The 24381-nt window shown below is 39.3% G+C and overlaps 1 protein-coding gene across 1 annotated transcript; it reads right to left on the bottom strand.

The window, feature by feature from the left end:
- Positions 1 to 229: 229 nt before the first annotated feature.
- Positions 230 to 24380, bottom strand: LOC148938585 (uncharacterized). Its single transcript, XM_089107681.1, has 2 exons — positions 24145 to 24380; positions 230 to 1274 (listed from the first exon to the last, which is right to left on the bottom strand). Exons 1-2 carry the CDS (start codon positions 24298 to 24300, stop codon positions 231 to 233), a joined length of 1200 nt encoding a protein of 399 aa, XP_088963807.1. The 5' UTR covers positions 24301 to 24380; the 3' UTR covers position 230.
- Position 24381: the final 1 nt, after the last annotated feature.

Raw genomic sequence — 24381 nt, 5'->3', positions numbered from 1 at the left:
TCAGATGCTTATAAGAAAATACCTCTTGCTTTGTTAAATTTTGTCTTATGTTGACAGTGAACAAAGCGTCTAATAAGTCATTATCAAGGAACTCGGCTTCTGTATTTATCTTTTCTAGTACGATTTCATACAAGTTGGTTAAAACATTTGGTGTAATAATTGTTCCAGCTAGAAATTTTACTTCATTTTGCTCATTTAAAATCAATGTAATTAATTTAGTTAGACTCTGTCTAAAACGATCCCTTCCCTCTAATATTTACATATTTCAAATGCTCATCTTCTTCCGGTAAAGACAAATAAGGAAATCCAATGACTTGAACTGACTTAAAACAACTCTTCAATTTTTTACGTATAGAATCTCTCTTTGTCGCAGACTCGGATTCAGATTCAAACTCTTCTTCTAAGAGTTCGTCAGTAAGTTCATCGTCACTTTCACCACCTTGCATTTTGTTCAAAACTACAATCAACCTCCCACCCTTGAAGTCAGTACAAAGTGATCCACTATCAACTTGAATTTTATTCGCCAAGTTGAGATAGCGATCTAATTTTTTTAGCTCTTCATCTGAACGTAAGGAGTCAGTAGTTACCCATATGATAATATTTGAAAATAATAAAGGGGGGATTGTTGAAACAAAATCAATGTTGTCACCTCTAACCCCCATTCCTTCACTATCAGTAAACACTAATGGAAAAGGTGAGCCACTATCAGTAAAATTGTTTTGTAATGCATTATTCACTGCTGGAATATACTCATTGGTTGGGATCACTGGTGATATATCAATTCCTAACGTTGTTGTCTTTGTACTTGTTCTTCCCTGGCGGAACATCTCATCATTACCAGATATAAGAGAAACAATAGTTGATTTTCCAGATCCTCGAAGCCCAAGAATAGCAACAAGCACTTGCTGCTTTGAAAACTCACCTAACTCTTCTAACCTAGCTTTACCCTCTTCATGGAGCGTACCAAGGGTCTTATCTTTTGTCACATTACCCATTCCAATTTTTTGAACCAGGATTTCCTTTGGGTAGTGACTGTTTACCTTTAAAACACCGTCAAAGTTGTTATTTAATTGGAATATCCAAGTGCCGTTGTTGCAGCTTGAGTATAAAAGTGATTGGCTTTTAGAGGTATCATCTAAGTTTATTTTGAAAGTTCCAGACTTTCTTTTGCACGAAGATTTTAATAGAAGATATTTGAAATGCTTTTTCACTACGTATGCGGCTGAAGAATTGTTGTTAAGGTGTAACTGCTGCTGCTGTCTTGATCGTCTTACCTGTAATAAAAAAAACTTCTTGAGCTAAGTTACAAATTCTGTGAGAAGAAGTCATAAGAAAGAATTTAGAGAAAATTAGAACTTCCTAGAGGTTGTAAAGAGGAAAGCTTTGAATACTTGAGATCAGGGAGAAGTCTGCGGAGCTGTGTGGCTTTTGTGTTTCAGTCGCCGTTATTTCGAAATTAAGACAAACAGCCAAACTTTAGCTTAGAGAGAAAGATATTGAGGATGGGGCAATCCTTCAAATACGAAATACTTTCTGTTCGTTTTGAGTTTTAATGTTTTTCATTACTTTCAGTTAAAAAAACAAAATAATTTCTTATTGATTTTCAAATAACGCCGGTAAATCTGGCTCTACCTCCATGAAAAATTCCCCCCCTCCTCATGAAAAACTATTCCGTGGAAATTCATCTAAATTAAAGCGTAAATTCTCCCAAGACAATTCAAGCCTTGCTGAAAATCCCCCCTCCGTAAAGTTCTTGCAGACGACTCAGCCTGAAAAAATTTTCGTACCATACTTACATTTGGACTTTAATTTCGAATAGATTTCTAGACCACTCTTGAAATCCCCCTTCCATGGCAATATTTTCCTGGAAGTAAAAAACAAGTGGAAAATAGCCCTGATAATTCCCCCGTAACACCTCCACATGTAAAATTTATTTAACAAAGATAACTTAAGAAAAATAACAAGAATGTCGTATTGGAATTCAGCCAAATCTCCCCGGTGTAAAATCTTCCCTGGAAAATTCACCCAGGAAACCCCCCCCCCCCCCAAGGAAAATTCACATATACATAATCTTTCTTCTGGCAAAAAGAGCACAGTACTATATTTTTTATATAGGAACTTTAAAATTCTACAGCATGGTTCTCTGGTACCCTGAATCTTATGGTGTCATTTTCATTAAGATTTCTTGAATTTTAAGGGGTGTTCCCCCCTATCTTTAAATTCAGGAAAATTTTCTAAGGATCGTAAATTTTGATCGGTAAAACTAAACTTAATGATTTTTATGTATTTGGAATCACATAATAAGCTGCTTCTTTTAATATATCTATTGACATTAAAATTCTGTTTTTTATGGTTTCAGTCACTATTGAGCCGAGTCACTCCTTACTTACAGTTCGTTACCTCAAACTATTTGATCAAAAACAACATTTTTTCTGCATAAGATCCTATGGGGCTTAGATTTTATGTACAATAAATTTGTCTGCAACATCAGGGGAATGACCTGGAGTATTAACTTGAAATTGAATCTCGAATAGAGACAGTAATTATGACGTTGCATTATGAAATGGAGCAGGGATAGAGTTAAATAAAAATCAAACAGTTCGTGGTAACGAACTGTAAAGTAAGGAGCGACCCGGCTCAATGGTAACCGAAACTCTAAAAAACGGAATTTTGATACCAATAGATAAATCAAAAGAATCAGATTTTGATTATTATTTCGAATATATAAGTTTCATCAAGTTTAATCTCACCCATCAAAAGTTAGGCGCCTGAGAAAATTTGGCTGATTTTCGAGAAAAGGGGGAAAGACCCCCTAAAAAATATAGAAACTCAATGAAAATCACACCATCATATTCAGTGTATCAGAGAACCCTACTGTAGAGGTTTCAAGCTCCTATCTACAAAAATGTGGAATTTTGCATTTTTTGCCAGAAGAAACATCACGGGTGCGTGTTTATTTGTTTGTTTTTTTGTTTTTGTTTTTTTCCCAGGGGTGATCGTATTGACCCAGTGGTCCTAGAACATTGTCGGAGGGCTCATTGGAATCAAAATTAAAAGTTCTAGTGCCCTTTTAAAGTGATCAAAAATTGGAGGGCAGCTAGCCCCCCTCCCACGCTCATTTTTTCCCAGAGTCATCCGATCAAAATTTTGAGATATCCATTTTGTTCAGCATAGTCTAAAATCTAATAAATATGTCTTCGAGAATGACTTAGTCCCCTACAGTTCCCGGGGGAAGGGCTGCAAGTTATGAAGTTTGCCCATTGCTTACATATTGTATTGGTTATTGGGAAGTATACAGACATTTTCAGGAAGAATTTTTTTCTGATAGGGGGGAGCTGAAAGAGGGGGTTACTAGGGAGAAGCTTTCCTTGGAGGATGTTTCTTTGGGGTAAGGGACATTTCTATGAAGGGGGCGCTGGATTTCCAAGCATTATTTAAAATACGATCAGAAATTAAATTTAATGAAAGATCTTAAGCCGAACCGGCCAGCCATTAAAAAAAACAAACAAAGATAAAAATCTATAAAAAAAAAAAAAACAAACGAGACTGTGGCCAGTGGAGAGAAAAGGAAAACAACAGAAACAAAACAACGCGGATATTTCGCCTGTATACAAACAAGGCGTCTTCAGCACGAAAGACACAAAAAAAAAACAAGATAAAACTAAAAACCAATAAAACCACAACCAAAAAAAAACAACAAAAATGTACAATCGGCGCAAACTAATCCACGTAGGGAAAAGATGCTAATATAGAGTTACTTCAGTGAGGACACCAGAGTAACTCAAACTCTGGTCAGGACACTCTGGTGTCCTCACTGAAGTAACTCTATTTTAGCATCTTTTCCCTACGTGGATTAGTTTGCGCCGATTGTAAATTTTTGTTGGTTTTTTTTTGGTGGTGGTTTTATTGGTTTTTAGTTTTATCTTTTCTTTTTTTTTGTGTCTTTCGTGCTGAAGACGCCTTGTTTGTATACAGGCGAAATATCCGCGTTGTTTTGTTTCTGTTGTTTTCCTTTTCTCTCCACTGGCCACAGTCTCGTTTGTTTGTTTTTTTTTTAGAGATTTTTCTCTTTATTGTTTTTTTAATTAAATTTTAAAAAACAAGTTTTTTCAACTGAAAGTAAGAAGCACCATTAGAACTGAAAATGAAAAGAAATTATTACGTAAATAAGGGGGTTCTCCCCTAAGTCAATACCTCGTTCTTTAAGCCAAAGATTTTTTAGTACTTTCATACGAGATCTTTATTCTAATTAACGGCCTTTGATTAAGCGGTCATTTTTAAAGAATTGGAGCAAAATTCGAACTTTAGCTTAAAGGGCAAGGTATTGATTAGGGGGCGAACCCCCTAATATACGTATTGAAAATATATGAATATGGAAGATCGTTACGTAAGTTAATTCGTAATTTACATATATTTATTACTAATAAAAACGTTCGTAAATAAAATTAAAAAATTTCGAAAAGCCATTTAACCAAGTAAAATTAAATTAATATACAAATTTTGTTTTGATTATTCATGTACGGTGAGCCAAAATCAAAACCTGCATTAATTCAATAACGTTCAAAATTAAATAAAAAAACTAGTTTTTTAAACTGAAAGTAAGGAGCGACATTAAAACTTAAAACGAACAGAAATTATTCCGTATATGGAAGGGGCTTTCCCCTCCTCAACGCCTCGCTCTTTACGCTAAAGTTTGACTCGAAAGTTGTTTATTTCTTAAAACAAAAAAAAACTTTAGTGTAAAGAGAGAGGCGTTGAGGAGGGAAAGCCCCTTCCATATACGGAATAATTTCTGTTCGTTTTAAGTTTTAACGTCACTCCTTACTTTCAGTTTAAAAAACTTGTTTTTCTTATTTAATCACTGTCTAGACCGAAACTTTGAGATTGCTATTTTGTTGATTATCCTTGTATGGTATACCAGACAAATACCTTAAAATGATTAGTGCTATGTGCGAGAATGACACTGCTGTGGTTAAGGCAGGAAATGAGGTTTATATCTGGTTTGCATTAAATAAGGAGTTAAGCAGGGTTGTGTTCTTTCCCCCTTTATATGGATTATTTTGATGGACTTTGTCTTAAGGAGCGCAAGAAAGGCAATGGGAGACCACGGAATCAAATGGGGACGAAAAAGTCTCCTGGACTTAGATTATGCTGACGATTTAAGAATCCTAGATGAAAGAGTGAGCAAAATAAATGGACTTTTAGAGGTTTTGCGAGTTCAGGGAGCTGGAATAGGTTTGAAAATTAATGTTAAGAAGACTAAGTCACTAAGGCTAGGAATAAGTAAGATGAATAGGTGACGTTGGGGAATGAAAACATTGATCAGGTGGGTAGCTTCAATTACCTTGGTAGTATTATTAGTAAAGATGGTGGGAGCAGTGAAGATGTTGAAAGTAGAATAGCCAAGGCTCAGGGTGTTTTTTCACAGTTAAAAGAAAGTTTGGAAGAATAGGAAGACAAGTCTGCAAGCCAATATTAGAATATTAGAAGCTACAGTGATGACAGTGGTCAAATATGGCTCTGAAGCATGGGCGCTCCGAAAAGCGGATGCAGATTTGCTAGATGTTTTCCAGAGAAGTTGTTTAAGGATTGTTCTGGGTACCCGTCTGACTGACCGTATTTCAAACAATTGGCTGTACGAAAAATGTGGGTCAATACCGCTCTCTAGGGCTATAATAAAAGAAAGGTTGAGGTGGCTAGGGCAGTAGAGATGGGTCAGGAGGTCGTGACCCTACACCATATATGGGCATAGAACCACGTGGTTTATGGACTTTGTCAGTGAGAATGAAAAAACAGGAATTTTCTCACTTGAAAAACCATGAATTTTGTCACATTTATGTCTGTTTTTATGGTTTTTGTCAGTGAGAATTTGAAAAACAGGAACTTTCTCAAATTTTTGTATGTTTTTATGGTTTTTGTCAGTGAGAATTTGAAAAAACTGGATGTTTTATGGTTTTTGTCAGTGAGAATTTGAAAAACAGTAACTTTCTCACTTGAAAAACCATAAACCACATGGTGCTGTCACGAGTCAGAACACCTGTGCTGTCGACCTCAATTCACATATCTTGAATCAATAATTCCCCTTAGAAACAACAAATTAATTTCCCTTTCTTGACAGATCAATCAATCAATGACACCATCTATCAGACTTTAAAATTTCCGCCTAGAAACATTTCTCCAGGAATAGATCCAAGTCATTAATGTCTTTGTCTCGGAAACAACTCTTTTGGTCGAACTCCAAAGGATATTAATAACCAAAGGCCATGGAAACAATTAGGCAAGAAACATCTTAGCGATGAATTGTTTTAGCGCGCGAGAAGGTTTCCTATTAATTTGAAATGCGTTAATACAGAGATGCCAATAACAAAGGAACACGCTGAATTTACGTTTAGGGATTATTTGGGCGAAACTGTTTTAGCTATTTTATGGAACTATTTCGGCGAAACAGATAGAGACATTTTAAAAGAAGATTTTTGAAGAGATTTTGGAAGAGGTTTTGAGTGTGGTCGTTATAATACACAAGTTTCATTTGAACAGTGTTGTGAGGTCCTCTAACCCAACCCCAAAGGGTTCCAACCCCCGAAGGAAGCCCCCGGTCCTCAAAGGACCACCAAGCTCCCAAAGGCCCTCCACCGGTCCCCAACTGCCTCTCCGGACCCCCAAAGGCCCTCCACCAGTCCCAAAATGTCACCCAGACCCCCAAAGGCCATCCCCAGGCCCCAAATGTCCCCCAGGCTCCCAACTGTCCCCCGGACCCCCAATGGCCATCCCTGTGCTCCAAAGGCCCTCCCTATGCCCCCAAAGGCCCTCCTCCGGTCCCCAAAGGCCCATCGAGCTCCCAAAGGACCAACGGGTCCCAAAGGCCCTCCACCGGTCCCCAACTGCCTCTCCGGACCCCCAAAGGCCCTCCACCAGTCCCAAAATGTCACCCGACCCCAAAGGCCATCCCCAGGCCCCAAATGTCCCCCAGGCTCCCAACTGTCCCCCGACCCCCAATGGCCATCCCTGTGCTCCAAGGCCCTCCCTATGCCCCCAAAGGCCTCCTCCGGTCCCCAAAGGCCCATCGAGCTCCCAAAGGACCAACGGGGTCCCAAAGGTCCTCCACCGGTCCCCCACTGCCCCTCCGGACCCCCAAAGGCCCTCCCGGTGCTCCAAAGGCCCTCCCTGTGCCCCCAAAGTCCCTCCTCCGGTCTCCAAACGCCCATCTAGCACCCAAAAGGACCAACGGAGTCCCAAAGGCCCTCCACCGGCCCCCAACTGCCCCACCCGACCCCCAAAGGCCCACCCCAGGTCCTCAAAGGACCCCAGGGCTCCCAAAGGACCCACGGGGTCCCAAAGGCCCTCCACCGGTCCCCAAATGTCCCCCAGGCACCCAAAGGCCCTCCCCTGTGCCCCAAAGGTCCACCCGAGCTCCCAAAGGACCACCGACCCTCAAGGGACCCACAGACCCTCAAAGGCTCTCCCCGTGCACCCGTCTTTCGTTGATGTGTGTTGTCTGAAACCTATGATTTGGGATGTGTAGTTTGCTACTTCAGGCTCTTCTGAGCTAAGGTTTCCTAGTATTTCCTAGGTGAATGTTGTCTGAAACCAATAGTTTGGGATGAGTAGTTTGCTATTTCAGGCTTTTATGAGCTAGGTTTCTTAGACTTTCGTTGGGGTGTGTTGAGTGAAACTGATGATTTGGGATATGTAGTTTGCTATTTTTGACTTTTCTGAGTTGGATTTCTTAGTCTTTCATAGGTGTGTGGTGTCTGAAACCTATGATTTGGGATGTGTAGTTTGCTATTTTCGACTTTTCTGAGCTGGATTTCTTAGCCTTTCTTAGGTATACGTTGTCAGAAAATTATGATTTGGGATGTATAGTTTGCTATTTCAGGCTTTTCTGAGCTAAGGTTTTCTAGTACTTCGTAGGTGAATCTTGTCTGAAACCAATAGTTTGGGATGAATAGTTTGCTATTTTTGACTTTTCTGAGCTAGGTTTCTTAGTCTTTCGTTGGTGTGTGTTGACTGAAACCGATGATTTGGGATATGTAGTTTGCTATTTTTGACTTTTCTGAGCTGGATTTCTTAGTCTTTCATAGGTGTGTGTTGTATGAAACATATGATTTGGGGTGGGTGGATTGCTACCTTTGACTTTTCTGAGCTGGATTTCTTAGCCTTTCATAGGTGTTTGTTGTCTGAAACCTATAGTTTGGGATGACTAGTTTGCTATTTTTGACTTTTCTGAGCTAGGTTTCTTAGCCGTTCATAGGTGAGTGTTGTCTGAAACCTATGATTTGGGATATGTAATTTGCTATTTCTGACTTTTCATAACCGGATTTCTTAGTCTTTCGTAGGTGTGTGGTGTCTGAAACCTATGATTTGGGGGTGTGTGGGTTGTTATTTTTTGAATTTTCTGAGCTGGATTTCATAGACATTCATAGGTGTGTGTTGACTGAAACCTATGATTTGGGATGGTTAATTTGCTATTTTTGACTTTTCTGAGCTAGATTTCTTAGCCTATCATATGTGTGTCCTTTCAGAAAATTATGATTTTGGAGGTGTAGTTTGCTTTTTGGACTTTTCAGAGCTAGGATTCTTAGTCACTCATAGGTGTTTGTTGTCTGAAACTTCGAGTTTGGGATGAGTAGTTGGCTATTTCAGACTTTTCTGAGCTAAGGTTTCTTAGTATTTCGTAGGTGAATGGTGTCTGAAACTTATGATTTGGGATATGTATATTTCTATTTCGGGCTTTTCTGAGTTGGATTTCTTAGTCTTTCATAGGTGTGTAGTGTCTGAAACCTATGATTTGGGGTGAGTGGATTGCTACTTTTGACTTTTCTGAGCTGGATTTCTTAGCCTTTCATAGGTGTTTGTTGTCTGAAACATATAGTTTGGGATGACTAGTTTGCTATTTTTGACTTTTCTGAGCTAGGTTTCTTAGCCGTTCATAGGTGAGTGTTGTCTGAAACCTATGATTTGGGATATGTAATTTGCTATTTCTGACTTTTCATAACCGGATTTCTTAGTCTTTCGTAGGTGTGTGATGTCTGAAACCTATGATTTGGGGGTGTGTGGGCTGATATTTTTTGACTTTTCTGAGCAGGATTTCATAGCCATTCGTAGGTGTGTGTTGACTGAAACCTATGATTTGGGATGGTTAATTTGCTATTTTTGACTTTTCTAAGCTAGATTTCTTAGCCTTTCATAGGTGTGTCCTTTCAGAAAATTATAATTTGGGAAGCACACAAAAAGTTACACATGCACACGAAAACTTACATGCACACAAAAACTTAAATGCACACAAAAACTTACACACACACACACACACACACACACACAAAACTAACACACACACACACACAAAAACACACACACACACCCCAAAACAAACACACACAAAAACACATACACACAAACACACACACAAAAACAAAATTACACATGAACACAAAAAAACTCACACACACACGCACAAAAACTTACACACACACACACTCACAAAACTTACACATACACACACGAAAACTTACACAAACACTCCAAAACTTACACACACAAAAACTGACACATGCACACGAACACTTACACCCACACACACGCACAAAAACATACACACACACACCAAAACTTAAACACACACCCACACACACACACTGACACACACACACACACACACACAAAACTTACACATGCACACGAAAACTTACATGCACACAAAAACTTACATGCACACAAAAACTTACACACACACACAAACAAAAAACAAACACACACACACACACACAAAAACTAACACACACACACGCAAAAACTTACACACACACAAAAACTAACACACACACACACACACACACACACACAAAAACTTACACATGAACACAAAAAAAACTCACACACACACACGCCAAAACTTACACACACACAAAAACTTACACACACACACACACACAGACACAAAAACTTACACAGTAACAAAAAAACTCACACACACACACTCACAAAAACTGACACACAAAAACACACACACACACAAAACAAAAAAAAACACAAAAGAAAACATAAACACACAAGCAAAAAAATACAAAAACACAAAATTAAACACACACACAAACACACACAAAAACTTACAAAAAAACAAAAAAAAAAATAACACACACAAAAACTTACATAAACACACACACACACACACAAACTTACAAAAACACACAAAAAAATTATATACACACACATTAGATTAGACACACAAAAATTAACACACACAAACACACACCAAAACTTACGCACACGCACAAAAACTTACACACACACACACAAAAAGTTACACACACACACACGAAAACTTACACACACACGCCAAAACTTGCACACACACACAAAAACTACACACACACACACACACACACACAAAAACTAACACATGCACACGAAAACTAACAAGCACACAAAAACTTACACACACACACACACGAAAACTTACACACACACGTCAAAACTATCACACACAAAAGCTGAGACACACAAAAACTTACACACACACACACGCACACAACTTACACCCACACGCAAAAACTTACACACACACACACAAAAACTTACACACACACACACACACAAACAAACACCCACACGCACAAACACACACACACAAAAACTTACACACACACACACACACACACACACACACACACACACACACACGAAAACTTACACACACACACACACACACACACACACACACACACACAAAACTTACACACACACAAAACACACACACACACACACACACACACACACACACACACACACACACACACACACACACACACACACACACACACACACACACACACACACACACACACACATATGCACACAAACTTACATGCACACACAAACTTACATGCACACACACACACACACACACACACACACACACACACACACACACACACACACACACACACACACACACACACACACACACACACACACACACACACACACACACACACACACACACACACACACACACACACACACACACACACACACACACACACACACACACACACACACACACACACACACACACACACACACACACACACAGACACCCACACACACACACACACACACACACACACACACACACACACACATGAATTTCTATCGTGAAATGCAAGAGTTGGAATATTTCAGTAGTGACTTGCTGTGCTTTACCTTCTCACAGTTACATTCTCTTGATTTTTCGAAGTTCATTTTGAATTTCTGTCATGAAATGCAAGAGTTGGAAAATTGGGGTCTTAGTCCACCAGCTCGAATGGTGGAAATCCACTAGCTCAATATTGGGGTCTCAGTCCACCAACCTGAATGGTGGAAATTCACTAGCTCAGAATTAGGGTCTTAGTCCACCTGCCTGAATGTTGGAAATTCACTAGCTCAGAATTTGGGTCTTAGTCCACCAGCCTGAATTGTTGAAATTCACATGGGACGAAGTTACGTGCACACACACACACACACACAGAGAGACAACTAACACACAGGGACAACACACACTAAGAGACGACACACACAGACAAAAACTGAATTACAATATGAATATGATCAGGAATTGTTTACAAGTCAGGTTGGCCGAGTGGTTAAGGCGCTAGACTCAATATCTGGTCCCCATACGGGGTCGTGGGTTCGAACCCCACACCAGGCAATTTTTTCTTATGTACTTTTTTCTTTCATCATGTCTTGTGATTTCACTAAATAACTTCTGTAAAAGGATTTATGCAGAACCTAAATTGTTAGGGTCTTTAATAGATTAAATAAAAAAAACTAGAAAAGTGCAAATGTTCAAATTCTCTTCTGAATTTTCTTAAAGAAGAGAAAAAGTTAGCTCAATTCTGAACTTTACCAATGAAACTGAATTACAATATGAATATGATCAGGAATTGTTTACAAGTCAGGTTGGCCGAGTGGTTAAGGCGCTAGACTTAGGATCTGGTCCCCATATGGGGTCGTGGGTTCGAGTCCCACACTTGACAATTTTTTTCTTATTCTAAATCTTTGGAAACAGCCTATATTTCTGACCGTTTAAGTTTTGATGTTAGTGTTGTCAGTCAAAAGCTATGACCTTGAGAAAAGAGCTTGAGAAAATTGCCTGATTAACGAAAAATAGGGAAACATCCTCCCAAAGTCGACAGGAATACACCCCTCCGGCGCCTCGTCGATGATGTTGAATAAAATATGCAAAGTCACCATAGCTTTATTTGATTTTTAAGGTTAATTTAGACGAGGTTCTGAATTTTCTTAAAGAAGAGAAAAAAGTTAGCTCAATTCTGAACTTTACCAATGAAACTGAATTACAATATGAATATGATCAAGAATTGTTTACAAGTCAGGTTGGCCGAGTGGTTAAGGCGCTAGACTTAAGATCTGGTCCCCATATGGGGTCGTGGGTTCGAGTCCCACACTTGACAATTTTTTCTTATTCTAAATCTATAGAAACAGCCTCTATTTCTGACCGTTGAAGTTTTGATGTTAGTGTTGTCAGTCAAAAGCAATGACCTTGAGAAAAGCGGCACAGTCGGGGTATCCATCCCCAGGATAGGTTAGGTTAGGTTAAGTGGTCTTAACCTAACCCAGGTTAGGTTAGGTTACCTAACCTAACTAGGGTTAGCAGGTTAGGTTAGGCTCGGTTAAGTGGCCGGCCACGTACGCTTCACTTAGGTTAGCTTAGGTTAGGTGAGAGACAGGCAAAAAGTTAGGTGTATGATTAGGTTAGGTTAGGTTAGATTAAGTTAGGTTAGGTTAAGTTAGGTTAGGTTAGGCTAGTACGTAGGCTAACCTAGCCTAACCTAACTTAACCTAGCCTAATTTAATCTAAGCTAACCTAACCTAATCATACACCTAACTTTTCGCCTGTCTCTCACCTAACCTAAGCTAACCTAAGTGAAGCGTACGTGGCCGGCCACTTAACCGAACCTAACCTAACCTGCTAACCCTAGTTAGGTTAGGTAACCTAACCTGGGTTAGGTTAAGACCACTTAACCTAACCTAACCTATCCTGGGGATGGATACCCCGACTGTGCCGCTTTTCTCAAGGTCATTGCTTTTGACTGACAACACTAACATCAAAACTTAAACAGTCAGAAATAGAGGCTGTTTCTATAGATTTAGAATAAGAAAAAATTGTCAAGTGTGGGACTCGAACCCACGACCCCATATGGGGACCAGATCTTAAGTCTAGCGCCTTAACCACTCGGCCAACCTGACTTGTAAACAATTCTTGATCATATTCATATTGTAATTCAGTTTCATTGGTAAAGTTCAGAATTGAGCTAACTTTTTTCTCTTCTTTAAGAAAATTCAGAGCCTCGTCTAAATTAACCTTAAAAATCAAATAAAGCTATGTCGACTTTGCATATTTTATTCAACATATTCGACAAAGCGCCGGAGGGGTGCATTCCTGTCGACTTTTGGAGGATGTTTCCCCATTTTTCGATACTCAGGCAATTTTCTCAAGCTCTTTTCTCAAGGTCATAGCTTTTGACTGACAACACTAACATCAAAACTTAAACGGTCAGAAATATAGGCTGTTTCCAAAGATTTAGAATAAGAAAAAAATTGTCAAGTGTGGGAATGGAACCCACGACCCCAGATGGGGACCAGATCCTAAGTCTAGCGCCTTAACCACTCAGCCAACCTGACTTGTAAACAATTCCTGATCATATTCATATTGTAATTCAGTTTCATTGGTAAAGTTCAGAATTGAGCTAACTTTTTCTCTTCTTTAAGAAAATTCAGAAGAGAATTTGAACATTTGCACTTTTCTAGTTTTTTTTATTTAATCTATTAAAGACCCTAACAATTTAGGTTCTGCATAAATCCTTTTACAGAAGTTATTTAGTGAAATCACAAGACATGATTAAATAAAAAAAGTACATAATAAAAAATTGCCTGGTGTGGGGTTCGAACCCACGACCCCGTATGGGGACCAGATCTTGAGTCTAGCGCCTTAACCACTCGGCCAACCTGACTTGTAAACAATTCCTGATTATATTCATATTGTAATTCAGTTTTTTTCTGTGTGTGTCGTCTCTTAGTGTGTGTTGTCCCTGTGTGTTAGTCGTCTCTCTGTGTGTGAGTGTGTGCGCGCACGTAACCTCGTCGAATGTGAATTTCAACCATTCAGGCTGGTGGACTAAGACCCCTATTCTGAGCTAGTGAATTTCCACCATTCAGGCTGGTGGACTAAGACCCTAATTCTGAGCTAGTGAATTTCCACCATTCAGGTTGGTGGACTGAGACCCCAATATTGAGCTAGTGGATTTCCACCATTCGAGCTGGTGGACTAAGACCCCAATTTTCCAACTCTTACATTTCATGACAGAAATTCAAAATGAACTTCGAAAAATCAAGAGAATGTAACTGTGAGAAGGTAAAGCACAGCAAGTCACTACTGAAATATTCCAACTCTTGCATTTCACGATAGAAATTCATGTGTGTGTGTGTGTGTGTGTGTGTGTGTGTGTGTGTGTGTGTGTGTGTGTGTGTGTGTGTGTGTGTGTGTGTGTGTGTGTGTGTGTGTGTGTGTGTGTGTGTGTGTGTGTGTGTGTGTGTGTGTGTGTGTGTGTGTGTGTGTGTGTGTGTGTGTGTGTGTGTGTGTGTGTGTGTGTGTGTGTGTGTGTGTGTGTGTGTGTGTGTGTGTGTGTGTGTGTGTGTGTGTGTGTGTGTGTGTGTTTGTGTGTGTGTGTGTTTGTGTGCATGTGTGTTTATGTGCATGTAAGTTTTCGTGTGCATATGTAGGTTTTTGTGTGTGTCTGTGTGTGTGTGTGTGTTGTGTGTGTGTGTGTTGTGTGTGTGTGTGTGTGTGTGTGTGTGTGTGTGTGTGTGTGTGTGTGTGTGTGTGTGTGTGTGTGTGTGTGTGTGTGTGTGTGTGTGTGTGTGTGTGTGTGTGTGTGTGTGTGTGTTTTGTGTGTGTGCGTAAGTTTTCGTGTGTGTGTGTGTGTGTGTGTGTGTTTGTGTGTGTGTGTGTGTGTAAGTTTGTGTGTGTGTGTGTTTTGCGTGTGGGTGTGTGTGTGTGTGTTTTTGTGTGTGTAAGTTTTTGTGTGTGTGTGTGTTAGTTTTTGCGTGTGTGTGTAAGTGTGTGCGTGTGCGTGTGTGTGTAAGTTTTTGTGTGTCTAAGCTTTTGTGTGTGAAAGTTTTGACGTGTGTGTGTTAGTTTTCGTGTGTGTGTGTGTGTAATTTTTTTTGTGACTGTAATTTTTCGTGTGATTGTGTAAGTTTGTGTGTGTGTGTGTGTGTGTGTGTAAGTTTTTGTGTGTGTTTGTAAGTTTTGGCGTGTGTGTGTAAGTTTTCGTGTGTGTGTGTGTAAGTTTTTGTGTGTGTGTGTAAGTTTTTGTGCGTGGGTGTTATTTTTTGTGTGTGTGTGTGTGTAAGTTTTTGTGTGTCTAAGCTTTTGTGTGTGGATATAAGTTTTTTGTGTGTTTGTGTAAGTTTGTGTGTGTGTGTGTGTGTGTATGTAAGTTTTTGTGTGTGTAAGTTTTTTTTTGTGTGTGTGTGTAAGTTTGTTGTGTGTGTGTGTGTGTGTGTCAGTTTTTGTGTGTTTTATTTTTTGCGTGTTTGTTTTAGTTTTCGTGTGTGCGTGTTCTTGTTTTGTGTGTGTGTGTGTGTGTGTGTGTTTATGTTTTTTTGCGTGTGTGTTTGTTTTTTTTTGTGTTATTGTGTAAGTTTTTGTGTATTTGTTTGTGTGTGTGTGTTAGTTTTTGTGTGTGTGTAAGTTTTGGTGTGTGTGTGTGTGTGTTTTATTTGTGTTCATGTGTTAGTTTTTGTGTATGTGTGCGTGTGTGTGTTTGTGTAAGTTTTTGTGTGTGTTAATGTTTTGGTGTGTGTGTGTGTGAGTGTTCTTTTTTGTGTGTTTGTGTGTGTTTTGTGTGTGTGTGTGTGTGTAAGTGTTTGTGTGCATGTAATTTTTTGTGTGAATGTAATTTTTTGTGTGCATTTGTAAGTTTTTTGTGTGTGTGTGTGTTTGTAAGTTTGTGTGTGTGTGTGTGTGTAATTTTTTGAGTGTGTGTTTTATTGTTCGTGTGTGTGTGTGTGTGTAAGTTTTCATGTGCATGTGTTATTTTTTTTGTTTGTATGTTTTGGTGTGTGGGTGTTATTTTTCGCGTGTGTGTGTGTATTTTTTGTGAGTGTGTGTGTGTGTAAGTTTTTGTGCGTGTATGTGTGAGTTTTTTTGTGTTCATTTGTAATTTTTTGTGTGTGTGTGTGTGTAAGTGTGTTTGTTTTTGTAATTTTTGGGGTGTATGTGTGTGTGTTAGTGTGTGTGTGTGTGTTTGTTTTGTGTGTGTCTGTGTGTGTGTGTGTGTGTGTAAGTTTTTGTTTGCATTTAATTTTAAGTGTGAATTTAAGTTTTAGTGTGAATGTGTAATTTTTTGTGTGATTAACAAATCATAATTTTCTGAAAGGACACACATATGATAGGCTAAGAAATCTAGCTTAGAAAAGTCAAAAATAGCAAATTAACCATCCCAAATCATAGGTTTCAGTCAACACACACCTACGAATGGCTATGAAATCCTGCTCAGAAAAGTCAAAAAATATCAACCCACACACCCACAAATCATAGGTTTCAGACATCACACACCTACGAAAGACTAAGAAATCCGGTTATGAAAAGTCAGAAATAGCAAATTACATATCCCAAATCATAGGTTTCAGACAACACTCACCTATGAACGGCTAAGACACCTAGCTCAGAAAAGTCAAAAATAGCAAACTAGTCATCCCAAACTATATGTTTCAGACAACAAACACCTATGAAAGGCTAAGAAATCAAGCTCAGAAAGGTCAAAAGTAGCAATCCACCCACCCCAAATCATAGGTTTCAGACACTACACACCTATGAAAGACTAAGAAATCCAACTCAGAAAAGCCCGAAATAGGAATTTACATATCCCAAATCATAGGTTTCAGACAGCATTCACCTACGAAATACTAAGAAACCTTAGCTCAGAAAAGTCTGAAATAGCCAACTACTCATCCCAAACTCGAAGTTTCAGACAACAAACACCTATGAGTGACTAAGAATCCTAGCTCTGAAAAGTCCAAAAAGCAAACTACACCTCCAAATCATAATTTTCTGAAAGGACACACATATGATAGGCTAAGAAATCTAGCTCAGAAAAGTCAAAAATAGCAAATTAACCATCCCAAATCATAGGTTTCAGTCAACACACACCTATGAATGGCTATGAAATCCTGCTCAGAAAAGTCAAAAAATATCAACCCACACACCCCCAAATCATAGGTTTCAGACACCACACACCTACGAAAGACTAAGAAATCCGGTTATGAAAAGTCGGAAATAGCAAATTACACATCCCAAATCATAGGTTTCAGACAACACTCACCCATGAACGGCTATGAAACCTAGCTCAGAAAAGTCAAAAATAGCAAACTAGTCATCCCAAACTATAGGTTTCAGACAACAAACACCTATGAAAGGCTAAGAAATCCAGCTCAGAAAAGTCAAAAGTAGCAATCCACCAATCACAAATCATATTTTTCAGACACGACACACCTATGAAAGACTAAGAAATCCAGCTCAGAAAAGTCAAAAATAGCAAACTACATATCCCAAATCATAGGTTTCAGTCAACACACACCAACGAAAGACTAAGAAAGCTAGCTCAGAAAAGTCAAAAATAGCAAACTATTCATCCCAAACTATTGGTTTCAGTCAATATTCACCTACGAAATACTAGAAAACCTTAGCTCAGAAAAGCCTAAAATAGCAAACTATACATCCCAAATCATAATTTTCTGACAACGTATACCTATGAAAGGCTAAGAAATCCAGCTCAGAAAAGTCGAAAATAGCAAACTACATATCCCAAATCATAGGTTTCAGACACCACACACCTATGAAAGACTAAGAAATCCAACTCAGAAAAGTCAAAAATAGCAAACTACATATCCCAAATCATCAGTTTCACTCAACACACACCAACGAAAGGCTAAGAAACCTAGCTCATAAAAGCCTGAAATAGCAAACTACTCATCCCAAACTATTGGTTTCAGACAACATTCACCTAGGAAATACTATGAAACCTTAGCTCAGAAAACCCTGAAGTAGCAAACTACACATCCCAAATCATAGGTTTCAGACAACACACATCAACGAAAGACGGGTGCACGGGGAGAGCCTTTGAGGGTCTGTGGGTCCCTTGAGGGTCGGTGGTCCTTTGGGAGCTCGGGTGGACCTTTGGGGCACAGGGGAGGGCCTTTGGGTGCCTGGGGGACATTTGGGGACCGGTGGAGGGCCTTTGGGACCCCGTTGGTCCTTTGGGCGCCCGGGGGACCTTTGAGAACCTGGGGAGGGCCTTTGGGGGGCCGGAGGGGCAGTTGGGGGCCAGTGGTGGGCCTTTGGGACTCTGTTGGTCCTTTTGGGAGCTAGATGGGCCTTTGGGGACCGGAGGAGGGCCTTTGGGGGCACAGGGAGGGCCTTTGGAGCACCGGGAGGGCCTTTGGGGGTCCGGAGGGTCAGTTGGGGACCGGGGGAGGGCCTTGGGGATCCCGTTGGTCCTTTGGGAGCTCGATGGGCCTTTGGGGACCGGAGGAGGGCCTTTGGGGGCATAGGGAGGGCCTTTGGAGCACAGGGATGGCCATTGGGGGTCCGGGGGGACAGTTGGGAGCCTGGGGGACATTTGGGGCCTGGGGATGGCCTTTGGGGGTCTGGGTGACATTTTGGGACTGGTGGAGGGCCTTTGGGGGTCTGGAGAGGCAGTTGGGGACCGGTGGAGGGCCTTTGGGACCCCGTTGGTCCTTTGGGAGCTCGATGGGCCTTTGGGGACCGGAGGAGGACTTTTGGGGGCATAGGGAGGGCCTTTGGAGCACAGGGATGGCCATTGGGGGTCCGGGGGGACAGTTGGGAGCCTGGGGGACATTTGGGGCCTGGGGATGGCCTTTGGGGGTCGGGGTGACATTTTGGGACTGGTGGAGGGCCTTTGGGGGTCCGGAGAGGCAGTTGGGGACCGGTGGAGGGCCTTTGGGAGCTTGGTGGGCCTTTGTGGACCGGGGGCTTCCTTCGGGGTTGGAACCCTTTGGGGTTGGGTTAGAGGACCTCACAACACTGTTCAAATGAAACTTGTGTATTATAACGACCACACTCAAAACCTCTTCCAAAATCTCTTCAAAAATCATCTTTTATAATGTCTCTATCTGTTTCGCCGAAATAGTTCCATAAAATGGCTAAAACAGTTTCGCCCAAATAATCCCTAAACGTAAATTCAGCGTGTTCCTTTGTTATTGGCATCTCTGTATTAACGCATTTCAAATTAATAGGAAACCTTCTCGCGCGCTAAAACAATTCATCGCTAAGATGTTTCTTGCCTAATTGTTTCAATTGCCTTTGGTTATTAATATCCTTTGGAGTTCGACCAAAAGAGTTGTTTCCGAGGCAAAGACATTAATGACTTGGATCTATTCCTGGAGAAATGTTTCTAGGCGAAAATTTTTAAATTCTGATAGATGATGTCATTGATTGATTGATCTGTCAAGAAAGGAAAATTAATTTGTTGTTTCTAAGGGGACTTATTGGTTCACGATATGTGAATTGAGGTCGACAGCACAGGTGTTCTGACTCGTGACAGCACCACGTGGTTTATGGTTTTCCAAGTGACAAAGTCCCTGTTTTTCAAATTCTCACTGACAAAAACCATAAAACATCCAGTTTTTTCAAATTCTCACTGACAAAAACCATAAAAACATACAAAAATGCGAGAAAGTTCCTGTTTTTCAAATTCTCACTGACAAAAACCATAAAAACAGACATAAATGTGTCAAAATTCATGGTTTTTCAAGTGAGAAAACTCCTGTTTTTTAATTCTCACTGACAAAGTCCATAAACCACGTGGTTCTATGCCCATATATGGTGTAGGGTCACGACCTCCTGACCCATCTCTACTTAGGGCACGTTATGCAGATGAAGAATGACAGATTGCCGAAGGTTGTTCTTTCCGGCCAACCGTTTAGGGTTAAACGGAAATCAGGTCGTCCTCGTCTAGGGTGGGAGGACTTCATTAAGAAAGATTAAATAAAAAAAAGTTTTTTTAACTGAAAGTAAGGAACGACGTTAAAACTTACAACGAACAGAAATTATTCCGTATATGAAAGAGGCTGTTCCCTCCTCAACGCCTCGCTCTTTACGCTAAAGTTTTGGCCGGCCAACTATCTAGGGTTAAACGAAAAGCAGGTCGTCCTCGTCTGGGGTGGGAGGACGTCATTAAGAAAGATTTAATGGAAATGGAAACTTCTTGGGAGGGTGTAAAAAGGGAGGTTTTGAATAGATTGGGATGGAGGAGGAGCTTGCGTGGCTGTGTTGGCCTCAGGCGGTTTGGTGCTGAGGTGAGTCGTTAGTAGTAGTAGTAGTAGTAGCAGTAGTAGTAGTAATAGTAGTCAAATGGATCAAAAGATTTTATTTGAATTTTGACCAAGGTTCTGGGGATCATTTGCTAAGAAATGATTTCCAGAGTTTCTAAAGAGCATTCTGTGGTAACGAAATACGTATCTAAGTAAATCGAAAGAGACTTTGCCTACTTATTTTTTTAGATTATTTACAGTTAATTAGACTGATAAATCAAAAGATGCTGTCAGGCTGTCAAAATAGACCATGCGTAATTTCACAGGGATAGCCTGAGATTTTAATTTGAAACTTAATGGTAAGAAACGGTGGTGAAGGGGACGGTGAATTATAACTCGGAGTAAGGGACCAAGCTAATTTAAAATCGTTACTTGTCTCTAGGACATCAAAATACCTTATTGTCAATATATCAAGAACAGAAATTGACCTTTGAAATTGGAAATTAAAAGAATAGATAGGTACTAATGAGTAATGAGTAGTTATGGAAAGTTACAAATTCTGTGAGCTACAACAATAAAGTAATACAAAATCCATGAGTCCTGAGCATATTGCAACACGATGGAATAAGATACGAACAAAATGATAAAAAGACTCAAATTCCATATGTCTACATTTCTTAGACCAACTGCATTGTAGATAACCATTTTCATAGAATTATATATATAGTTGGATTTCCCATAGTCATGGACGTGTGACAAATGCATCAGGCTCTCCCATTAAATAGCTATGCAAGGTATTTTCTTTTACCTTATTCAGATTTTATTATATAGAATATTTACAGATACCGCAGACGGTGGGACCCCAAAACGAATGGAAATTGTATGATTGAATTAGTAGCCTACAAAAAATTTCCTCTCCCAGTCACCCCCTCCGCTGCCTCCATCCTCAAATGCTTTTTTTTTTATCCTTGTCTTCAACACCTTTTTCTTTTTTTTTAATATCAATGACTTAGCAATATGTGCAAAAGACCGGGGAACATCCTTTCAATAATCTATTCACCTCTCATTTCTTCAATCTGATAAAAGTAATTAAAATTTGACTCTTCCCCAAGAGTCGGTAAAATCCTTCCCTTTATTGATCTTTTTTCCATTGTCTATTCATTTTTGACTCTTTCGAAATTTCCTTCTAAAAACTTTAATTTTTTTAAATCTATTCTACAATTACCTACAAACGTAGAACCATACCTTAGACATTGCCTTTTGAGTAAAAATGCTAATATTTTAATGTTCCTTCTTCACCTGGAATTTTAGTCCTTCTATTAGAATTACTCTCACATTATTTTTCAGTTAATGTTCTTTCATCCTTTTTTTAGAATAAATTGCAGTCCTGCGTAACAAAAGAAAACTACTAGGCTACTGTTGTTATTAAGAATATCAAAAGCCAATAATACTTATATAAGAGATTATAATATAGAAAAAATCTAGCACATGAAATGTATATCTCTACAATTTAATTTTGTTTTTAGACTCTTTTAATTTTGATTTATTGCATTTTTTTGGATTTTACTAAAGTAACTAATACAGTAAGTGACAATCATCCAGGAACGTTCCTACGGCTCTTGATTAACGAAATTGATTAATTTAAATGATTTGGTGCTCTTTAAGCACTTGCTGTTTACACACATTCCTGTTTTAAAGCAATATTTCACGAATAATCTAATTTATTCACCTTATTTGATGAAATACCTCGGTTTATGGGCTATGATTTTTGACTCCGCAACGCAATGGCGAACCCAATTTGTGTTTTCCCTACGTTGAACTTTTTACAGTAACAACAATCCGAAGACTAAGGTTAAAATAGCCACAAAATTTTGTTGAAAGAGGCTATCAAGCAGTCGATTGATGTTTCAAATATGCGCTACATGTTGATGTACTTGCTAAGAGAAGAGGAACACACCCGGCTGTAACATTTATAAACGACTTTTTCGAGCTTCAAAAGGGTCTCATGGAGCGTGGAGAGCAACTGCCAGTACTTGCATTTATCGGTTCCTCAAATGTCTGGGCTATTCCTAATGAATAAAACACTATAAAAGCTTCACGTCTCAATGAATGGCTCTGAATTCTAAACTTTCATGTGGAAAAATAGAAAACTTCTTGTAATACCCAGAGTCCAGTCGTCTTGCCATCAATGCCACCTTGTCGTCGCAAGTGTACTGGTAGTTACAGCATCCCTTAGAAAACCTATCCGGAGGAGAGCTTGAAGTGTGCCAACTGTGGGGGTAGCCATCACTGCAGCAGCCTGTTTTGAGTCGAACTTAAAATCACCTATCTGTTCAATGTTATACGAGAAGGAGCATTCGAACAAAACTTTGACATAATGGGACTGTATTGTTCAGCCTTATAGTGTCTGTATTTTAGCTGAATATAGCCAGGACCCAAGAATAATTAGGTATTCTTGAAAGCTTGATCACTGCCCATGATGTTGTTTGTATTAGCAAACACCTTTTTTGTGTGGACAATGAATCGATGCTAAAACTGTCATTAGATCTCATGTCTTATTGAAACCTACTAAAATTACGTTAAGTCAACTTTCAAGAAGTTTAAGAATTAAAATACTTAAAAAGCATGATAACAGTTAGATTGAATCCAGAGTGTGCTTCAAAGCTATATTTCACGTGTATATACCAACTAATTACCAAATTGGGGATTCTATAAGCTACATTACCTTGTGCATCCCTGTCTATAAGATTAGGGCCACAAATAAGTCATTGCTAATTTGTGGGGATTTTAACACTAATCTTAAAGAGTACGTGGCGCCATTTTCGTAAATTTACCATTTTCATAAATTTTAGTACTGTCTTTCCATCATGGTGTGAAATCTAAAATATTTTTGAGAATATCACCCTAGTCTCACTTATTCGGGTCATTTACTGGATGCAAAACGAATATAAAACTTCATCAACTGTCAGGATGGCAAAAGCTGTTGCTGGCTTCAAGACGACGGCAGACCACCGACGGTAAAGTTTGATGAAGTTCTTATTTGAAGATGAGATAACACGTGATTAAACTTCTTTTTTTTACATATTCTTCCTAGTGTAAAAGTTGCTATATTTTATCAAAATCAGAAATAACAATTTGATATTGCGCTGTGCTTTTTAGATAAATTCTGCGGAAATCTGAGGCAAAATTTCCTTTTATCTCTAAGAGAAAATGGGGAGAAACCCGACTTTAACACAAGGAATTCTAGGCGGTAATGGTATGACAATAAGGAGAATCGAAATTGACAAATGGAGGCACTGATCGCAATATCCCTTCAAATGAGCCCTGAAGCATAACGTTGAGCTATATACCGTTTCAGTGCCACACTGTTGGCGGCGGAGAAAAAAGAGACAATTCAGGGCTTCTAATGCGAAACAGTGACTTTCATTGTTGCTCGAGATGGGGGATATTGAGTTTTCTAAATTACTTTTCGGCCATTGAGATTCCAATAATGTGGATTTTGTTTTGATCGGGCACCATTTTTGAGGAGTTTTGATTATTTTAAAATTTTCACTAGTTTGTTTTCCCGAAAATATTTTACCGTCAACATAATTGGAATCATAGTTACTATTCCCGAACCGCCTTCAAATGATAAATCTTCCTCACTTAACAGTTTTTTAAGCATGTTTTTGAATTTTTGGTCACTATAGGCTAGCAGTCATTCTTTACTAGGCTGCCGTTGATGCTGAAACTACGGTGTCCTTTCCCAGAAAATTTTTTACTTCAAATAGTCGATGGGGTGAATGATGACTGAATAAATAAAAACTATACCTTTGCTCCACCATCTAGTGTTAATTGATTAAAATCAATCCAGTCAATAGTATCAACGAAGTCAACGAGCTTAACAACATCTTTTTCAAAGTAACTGTAGTTACAATGACTGGATCCAAAGCACAAAATAAAGCAAAATGTCAAAAACAAATCCATGATAACTTAATCACAGTGTTTGATCTCAAACATTTATTGCTTTTGACTTTAACCAGACTGAGACAATTTACAACTTCAAAA

This window comes from Artemia sp. Qi Xiang Cuo, unplaced genomic scaffold (assembly GCF_049724085.1).
Source record: "Artemia sp. Qi Xiang Cuo unplaced genomic scaffold, ASM4972408v1 HiC_scaffold_3099, whole genome shotgun sequence".
NCBI classification, from domain to species: domain Eukaryota; kingdom Metazoa; phylum Arthropoda; class Branchiopoda; order Anostraca; family Artemiidae; genus Artemia; species Artemia sp. Qi Xiang Cuo.
The sequence above is the reverse complement of the archived record's forward strand: the minus strand, read 5'-3'. Positions and strand labels throughout refer to the sequence as shown.

Excerpts from the sequence above, each read along its gene's own strand:
- LOC148938585 (XM_089107681.1), bottom strand. The coding sequence starts at position 24,300 with ATGGATTTGTTTTTGACATTTTGCTTTATTTTGTGCTTTGGATCCAGT. Across the intron at positions 1,275-24,144 it reads CACTAGATGGTGGAGCAAAG|GTAAGACGATCAAGACAGCA; the intron begins GTATAGTTTTTA and ends TTTTTATTACAG.